Raw genomic sequence first — 8,045 nt, 5'->3', positions numbered from 1 at the left:
ATGTCTAGTTTGTATTCAATGTTTAAGAAAAAAATATATATCATGCTAGGTTTTTGCTCTTGGGAGCCCCCTGGTGGTGTGGAGCCCACTTAACTCACATGTGCCTCAGGATGGATCTGATTTCTTCTCTCAAATTCCAGTAAATTGTTATAAGAAGCTTGTGAAATTCCCACAACTTTTGACCCCATTCAGTTTAAATGCAATTTTACCGAATACTAAGGAAATGTTTGTAAAATGAAAAACAGAAAAAAAAACTTTTACTCTTAAAATGTGGGCATTTAGCAAATAGAAATATATTTTGAAGAAAGCGAGTTTCTTTAAACCATTTACATTTCTAGATTAATTCCCATATCAGACAAAGTGGACTCATGTTCCCTCTGGACAGAACCAGGTAAAAGCTTTCCCTCTTGTTTACAGTCGTCATTCTAGCTGAAGCCACTCTGCTGCTGTTCATGTTTACTCTGCAAACATGAACAGATTGTGTTTTACATTTATAGTAACTCTGCAATATGATTTTCCTAATCTTAAAAGCGGTCCTCTGAAACGGTCATTTTGCTAGCCTGAGGCTAAGAGGCGATAACAGCGAGTTAATACACGACAGATTTGTGCAGTCAGTAAACGAGCAGAGCAAACCTTCTCTAACTTGAACAGGTTAGTGGAAAGCTCCCCGTAGATCTCAGCATTCACTTCGACCTGCGACCTCTGGCTCCCAGCATTTCTGCAACAAGGTACAATTTTAAACTATTTAGCAGATCGCAGAAGTAGCGAAAGCACGATGCTGAGACTTTCCAGGCTCTCACTCGTTATCAACGAGTTCCCCCATCGACAGCAGGGAGTTCAGGCGATGCTCAAGAGCCACAATCTTGAAGGCCATGTAACAAGAGGACAAGACAAGAATGCTGACTCTGTGGAGACAAAGAAAAAAGGAAAAAAAATTAGCAGCATGTGTTGCAATCCACGATCCGCTACACACAGAACAATCGTTAGCACGCAGAAAGACAGCAGCTGGTTGACTCCGCATAATATTCAGGCGATTACTCACAAAAACAGATAGATGAAGAGGATGACGTGTAAGGACTTTGGCTGCGAGGACGAGTCTTTTGGTCTAAGTCCATGTGGCGGCATGCTTTGGCCTACAGTCGCAGATAAAAAGAGGGAAAATATGTCATGCTACGAGGTGAAAAGTAGGAAAATACATTCAAAGGTTTTAAAACATTTTCAATAGCAAGAATTCATATGTTTATGTATCTCGTAGTCGAGAGTGTGGTAAAAGGGTGCTACTTCTCTTTGGCATGTTGGGGAAAAAAAAAAAAAAGAATTTCTAGACTACAGTTCTTTAAATAGCTGGTGAACTTTAGCCTTGGTTTTGCTAAGTCTGGCATTTCAGAAACAGTGTCTGTACCACAAGTCCAGTTAAAGATTAATTTGAAGTCGTCTGGAGTTAAAACAAGTCGTTTATTGGTCCCTTTTAAAGTGGAAGTATTATGTGTTTTCCAGCCACATGGTGCCATTTTATAGTACAATCAAGTAACTATGTTACCTTCAGTTATTATAAAAACTGACTTAAAAGAAAGTTTGACTTCTATGCCCTGTAATCAGGCTTTTTGTCTGCATGTTCTTTCTGAAACGACGCATTCAGGAACTCATCACTAATAATGAGCTCAGCAGATGCGCTGCTCTACCAGGTGTTTGCTAATTGTTGCTGGCTAGTCTGAAGTAGCTGAGTGGAGGACGTCAGGTGTTCTGTGAGGTGGAAGCTTGGACATTTGAAAACAGAAGTTCTGAGGAGGAGCTTCGTCTTTGAAGGCGGAGCTATGTTCACCCAGACGTTTTGCTCAGCTGAATGGTTGCCATGGAGATTAACAGATTTCTCAAACATGCACAGTCAAGTTTTTGATGAGGGAATAACATTATAACATGCTATTGTTGATGTAAAGCTAAAAAAAAGTCAATTTTACATAATGCTGCCCCTTTAAATGTTTTGGATGAGTGGATTCAGTCAAAGTCAAAATTCAAAAATGCTAATTTGTAAAATATTATAATCAACATGGCAAATTAAGGTAATTTTTTTTTGTAATTCCTGCCATCATTAACATCTGGTTGGGTGTTGTTCTTTGGAATATGTAAGAAGAATGATTTAGAAAATGAGGAAACATTTTCCAAAACCCGTTTTCTCTTTCCATTGTTATCCATGCCTGGAAAACAATAAAACACTTTTCAACACTGCAAAGGAACGCTGACATTTACAGTAACCTTTTGACTGGACACGCTGCAGCTCTGAGATGTAGCAGAAGCCTGGAAACGGTCAGCTTTGCCGTAAATAAAGACGACCTTGGGCTGCCTCCCAAGATCCTGCATCAGGCCGACTCAACAAGCAACGTTCTGATTTATAACTTCTGACCTGAACAATGTGCCAAGAATATGTTTACTTTTCATCCACTCTCTTTGTCTAGAGGTACACACGTAGATCAGCGCGGTCTATCTGATAAAGCAGGAGTGGTTTGAACTGTGTGAGAAACAACCGACTCCAAACATTGTGTCAGAATGGCCCAGTCAAAGTCCAGGTCTAAATCCAATTGCGAATCAAAGGAATGACTTGAAAATTGACACACGTGATATGCTCCTTCCACTTTGTGATGATCGTACAAGACGGTTGGGTGACATGGACTTAATTTATTATGATATTTTGCAGTACTATTGTGAAAACAAAGAGTTACGATAAAAAAAACTGTATTGAAAATGACTTTTACTTATTTTTTAGGTAACTGAATGCTGCAGACTTCATGTCGCCACAACATAAATGCTGGTCTTAAAAAATGACATTCCTATTTGAAATGAGCTTCTTCAGGACGCCACGCACTGAATAGTGATATACATTGTTAAATTAAACATAGAGGCTTCATTTAATCATTTAATCTCCAAATTTACTGATACCTATAGATTCTCTCGTGGAAAAAAACAGTGGAAAAAAAAGAAGAAATAACATTTTAGTCTTTTTTTTTCAACATTAACTGGAATTTATCGTGGCAACTTATCATGACAAAGACAAAAATACAGATTAATTATTAACGAAACGGAAAATTGCAAATAAAAAGATATCCTCCAAACATATTAAAAATCTATGAATTCACTTTGAACAACCTTCTGTGGCGAAGAGACAAACTGTGTTCATGAGACACATGTTGCTCTCATAACTATCAGGCAAAATGAAGCAATGACAGTTAAACGGATTATTTGTTAACATGCCGAGACTTTTTTTGTTTTTTACTCCAGGATTTAAATACCATTTTTGAGGGCGGCTCCGTGCTTTTGGCTCGGGTTCTGGAGGTGAATGTCTGCGTGGACCGAAACCTCTCTGGTCTTCGCTGCACTCAGAAATGTGTCTGGGAGGCTGCTAAAGTCTGTGGCATAAACAGAGAGAAGCTGTCAGCCCAGTTACTTGAATAAATATTAACACTACCTTAAAATACTTCACAAATCAACAAGTGGTCTTGCCATTTATGACCAGAGAAAACATGAGGGGAGTCTATTAGCTAAATACACTAACTAGTACTCTATTTAACTCGCAACTCTATTTACCCTAACCCTATTTAGCTACAAGTTAATACTAGTTTAATAGTAGTTTAGCTTGTAGCTAAATGGCTTACTAGCTACTAGTCTAATTACTAGGTAGTAGCTAAATAGACTACTAGCTAAATAGTAGCTATTTGTCAACTTTCTAAATAGACTAGTTACTCTATTCCACTAAATAGACCCCAAAACCAATAGTAGTCTACTTAGCTAATAAACTATTAGCTAAAGATTATTTTAGTGCCTAAGGGGGATTAGCAGTGTTTTTCTGCAAACTGTTCTCACTGTAGAAAGAATCCTACTTGGTTTTTGTTGCCCTAAACAAAGACTATGACATCTGAAACCTTTCAAAACAAGGACTCTGTGACTGTGAGCAGAGTAAATGAAGGTGGGGTCCATGGTATTTTATTGTAAAAACAAAACACACACCGCTTATTTTATCATAATCTGGAGTCTGCGAACCAGAGCTGCTGCTCTCCATCATGTCCTGCCGCCTCTGGTGCACAACTCCATCCAGGTCGGAGAAGTCTCCAGAAAAGTCCTGCGGCGCACACGCAGCAAAGCACACAGCAAGCCCCAGTGGGGTGTTGAGTTACACGATAACAATGCACGTCCGCATTCCTTCACAATGGATCAGGTACAATGAATTCATCCTGAACAAACATGGCAGAAAATGGAAGGACCAGACCCCTTACTGACCAGAGGAAGCGACGTGGGGCAGCTAGCTCTGAAGCTGTTTTCACAGGAGGAAGCTACAGGGCTGCTACTTATCTTATCCACCTGCAATGACAACATGCAGGGTTTTAGAAGAATAACTGGAAGTGCTGGTGGAAATCTCTACAAACCCCCAAAACCAGACAATATGTTTGGAAATTGTTACTTTTTTTTGTTTGAACGATTTATTTTTTTGAGATATTGGTTTCATAGATGACCAGATAACTTCAAAATACTTAAATATATGGTTTAATGCAATTGTCTGTAGTGGAGCTCTTTATGTCCCTGATGTATGAAACTAGCCTATTTATGCTAATAGGTGTGTTATATTTTTGTAGTACCTGAATTTTTGGGGAACTAAATCCGTGTAATGTATTTCAAAAACAACATTTATTAATCAAGTAATTTTTTTAAATATAGTTGTTATTGACAATATAATATAGTTGTTATTGACATAAATGCCACAAATTACTACAAATTACCAATTAACACCCATCGCTACTAGAAATAAAGAAAATTACCTAACAATGCTAGTTCCTTAGCTAGCTATGTTTAGCTAGCTAACTTCATATAGAGTTATGTTAGTTTAGCTTAATCCAAAACAGTTTTTGCTAGCTTGGTCATTTTTTGCTAAAAGTACTTTTGAATATGCTATAAAGTTATATTTTATTAAGTAACTACAAATTTAAAAAAATACCCGATTTAATGCCCCCAAACAGCCAACAAAATGCACATGAAATAACACAACAAAAGCACTTACACATGCACTAAAAAAAAACACTTCTGGGAGAGCATTTTATTCTTTTTGACTTTTGCATTTTCTTTTCTACGCTGGTCAGTCACTGTATTTAACAGCAAATGAAACCAAAAAGTTAATACCAGCTAATGTAACAGTAGTTGCTAAATGCTAATGACTTTCACCCTAATGATTTATTTGCCTGTTCTAGTTATTTTAAAAAGATATTAAAAAATACAAACGATACAAACGACTAGTTATTTGACATCTTGTTATTTTAAAAAGATATTAAAAAATACAAACAACTAGTTATCTGACATTACAAGAGGATGTTATTTACCTCCAGATGAGGGCAGATGGATTTCAGAAATTTAAAGGTGTTGTTTCGAGAGAGAAATGATACAAAGACATGCTAAAAAAAGACAAAAGAAAACATCACTTTTATGCTTATATTCTAAGAAGAACACCAGTTGTACAATTTACTTACATCTATGTCTGTAGTTCCAATTACAAGAGCGTTTGGCACCAATAACGCAGTCTTAGTTTTTTTGATAAGTTTCACCGACATCACCGGGATGGAAATCTGGCAACGAGGAAGCACAATTAATGCCAACTGATCAGTATCGGAAAATTGTCATAAGTTCCCTGTTTGCAGTTTTTCTGTAGCATACCTTGATGTCTTTGCCAAAGACTTTGGAGTGGAAACAGATCCAGTTTTGAGAGACGAACATTTTGCCCTGGTACAACATGTCTCTCTGCAGGGCGCAGGTGTAACCTGGTGGCAAACAAGTATTCAGTTTCCAAAATTAAACAACCCAAACAAGTCATCCAAACAGGAGGATACAGAGCTTACTCTGTTTGAGCAGCTCATCTTTGCTGACCGCCTTGAATAACTTGTGGTAATGCGCGTTGGTCTTTGACAACTGCGGGAAACGAAAGAGCACAACACAGAATCATTAAAGAACAGCGGACGGGTGGAAAAGCTCGGCGGGATTCGAAGACGCATCGCTACCTGGTTGGTCTGGGATTTCTTCCGGTCAAGCTTGGTTTCAAAGTCGCTCAGGCTCAGCATTGGTGACAGCGGCTCCACGGGTTTCTGTCTGCTGGATGAAAAAAGGTCAGTGTTTACAGCCGGGCGGCCCGGTACAACGACGGCCTCGGCAGAAGGAAAGCTATATGTCACATTATCAGTCAAACGCAAACGTCGGATCCTGAATGTGTGTGTTTACTTTGAGACTGCTTTAGCACAAGGCAGCCGAGGGAATCTGTAAACAGCGCCTTGGTCCTACACAGGATTCATGACGTGTAGGAGCTGGAAAGTTTCAACAAACTTTAAAACTATTCCTAGGAACAGGCTAGAATGAGGCTCTCGTGGAATGATGACCTCGAGAAAGAAAACAAGTGTAACAACATTGTTTCAGCTAGCTTCCCAGCAGTGTGCAGCAACCGAAGGTTTTAGAAACTTTTTAGAACACAGGCATACACTGATGCTTCTGTTTCATATCAGAAGTGATGATATGAAACAGGAGTTTCATATCATCACTTCTGAGTTTCATATCATTACTTCATCAGAAGTGATGATAAGAAACTCCTGTTTCATATCATCACTTCTGATATGAAACACCCGCCCCAAAAAAGAAAAAAAGTGAATATATCTGTGGACATTACAAGTTTACACACCCATTTTTAAAATACCTCGATTTGCTATGTAAAAAAAACAAGATCAAGATTTTTTTAAAAAGTCAACTCCTTTCCAGCTTTAAAGTGACGTTTAAAAATGTAAAAAGCTGAAGTATGCTTTCAGAAAATGTACACGCCGTCAATGCTTTGCTGCATCTATAGGATTAATCAATTTGTTTTCTTGACTTTCACCCGTTTTATTAAATGTGGAGAATCTCATTAAACGTATGAACCTGAAATAAAGTTCAGCAGTCCAGGTAGGGTTTTTTTTTAACCTTTGCACATGCGAAACCTTGAGTTCAAGCAATAGTTTGCACAGAGATTACAAAGGATCAAAATGATCCCGTACAAGGAAAAAGAAACACAACCCTACCACGGCTACATTACCTACGGCTGAAAAAATAAAACAGGAATCTATCTTGCTTTACTTACTGTAAACGGTAAGTAAAGTATGATGTAAAGTCGTTGAATCATGGCGTTTTTAAAACCTTACAGCTCCATGCCTGTGAGGTTTTAACGCTACATACATTGAAGCTTTTGTATTAAGAGATAATAAGTCGTGACATTGTTGTCCAGCTAATTTTTACCGTACAGAACGATTAACATAAAGCTATTCGATACTAAACATGAGGATTAATCGTAAAATTTTTTTTTTTTTTTTTTAAAGCAGTGATGCATTGGTGGTCACCTGATGCTGGCTGGTTTCTTCCTGCTCTCTGACGGTTCTGACTCGGAGTCCAGCAGCAGCTGGAGGTCTGCCGGTGCCAGTCCACGCCTCTTCTGCCTCCTCTCCTCCTCATTGTTCCCCTCTGAGGACCTGGGAGCAGAGGAGAGCACAGTCAAACATCCCAGAAGGTGTTCAATTACACTTTGCATGCAGTCTTTTTACACCTGGGTGAAGCCACCATACATCATCTGCTGCAGGTTTTAACTCGTTTCCCTCTTCTTCCTCCTCCCTCTGCAGCGGTTGTTGTTTTAATGGCTAACTGAACATGTAGCCAGGAGGCATTAATAAAGACAAGCCCTTTTTTTTTTTTACTTTTCTGTTTTGGTCCTGCGCGTAAATTGGACCCTAGAGGGCGCCACCTCTAGGGCTGACATAATACGCTTTAAAAGTACGTTGCAGGAAAGTTTTGGACATCTTGGATTTCTGAATGCAAATGAAACCGCCTTGTGGCACGCGACACGTCCGCGCCGCATCCGGCTATTTAAAGTCACCGCATCCACTTCATCTACATACAAAGTATGGAGCAGGACGCGAATGCAAATAGCGGTTGTCCATCATGTCTGGATCGTTTCCACTTAAGCAAAAAAAAAAAAAAAAAAAAAGAGAGCGAGAGAGAAA

The 8,045-nt window shown here is 38.8% G+C and overlaps 1 protein-coding gene and 1 long non-coding RNA gene across 5 annotated transcripts in view; one reads left to right on the top strand and one right to left on the bottom strand.

Annotated features, from left to right (window-relative positions):
* Nucleotides 1-8,045, bottom strand: part of LOC106947208 (GRAM domain-containing protein 3-like) — a 116,623-nt gene that overhangs the window by 5,078 nt on the left and 103,500 nt on the right. For 2 of the 4 annotated variants that reach the window (XM_015032042.1, XM_015032039.1), the window contains 12 exons: nucleotides 7,389-7,517; nucleotides 6,033-6,123; nucleotides 5,874-5,943; nucleotides 5,692-5,795; nucleotides 5,508-5,603; nucleotides 5,361-5,432; nucleotides 4,270-4,350; nucleotides 4,000-4,111; nucleotides 3,285-3,401; nucleotides 1,043-1,133; nucleotides 801-905; nucleotides 634-718 (listed from right to left, as the gene is read on the bottom strand). In XM_015032042.1, the coding sequence (XP_014887528.1) occupies nucleotides 634-718; nucleotides 801-905; nucleotides 1,043-1,133; nucleotides 3,285-3,401; nucleotides 4,000-4,111; nucleotides 4,270-4,350; nucleotides 5,361-5,432; nucleotides 5,508-5,603; nucleotides 5,692-5,795; nucleotides 5,874-5,943; nucleotides 6,033-6,092 (993 nt within the window). In that variant the 5' untranslated portion in view covers nucleotides 6,093-6,123; nucleotides 7,389-7,517. Of the gene's footprint in view, nucleotides 1-633; nucleotides 719-800; nucleotides 906-1,042; nucleotides 1,134-3,284; nucleotides 3,402-3,999; nucleotides 4,112-4,269; nucleotides 4,351-5,360; nucleotides 5,433-5,507; nucleotides 5,604-5,691; nucleotides 5,796-5,873; nucleotides 5,944-6,032; nucleotides 6,124-7,388; nucleotides 7,518-7,610; nucleotides 7,710-8,045 lie in introns of those variants that run through there. The other 2 variants (XM_015032041.1, XM_015032040.1) reach the window with 2 other exon arrangements.
* On the top strand, nucleotides 6,130-6,650 carry LOC106947209 (uncharacterized). The gene is made up of 2 exons (XR_001424943.1): nucleotides 6,130-6,515; nucleotides 6,606-6,650. It is a non-coding gene; the product is annotated as an uncharacterized LOC106947209 (long non-coding RNA).

Source organism: Poecilia latipinna, unplaced genomic scaffold (assembly GCF_001443285.1).
Source record: "Poecilia latipinna isolate Pla-1442-1.1 unplaced genomic scaffold, P_latipinna-1.0 Scaffold229, whole genome shotgun sequence".
Lineage (NCBI taxonomy): Eukaryota > Metazoa > Chordata > Actinopteri > Cyprinodontiformes > Poeciliidae > Poecilia > Poecilia latipinna.
Note: the sequence above shows the minus strand (reverse complement) of the source record. Positions and strands in the feature narration are given on the sequence as shown.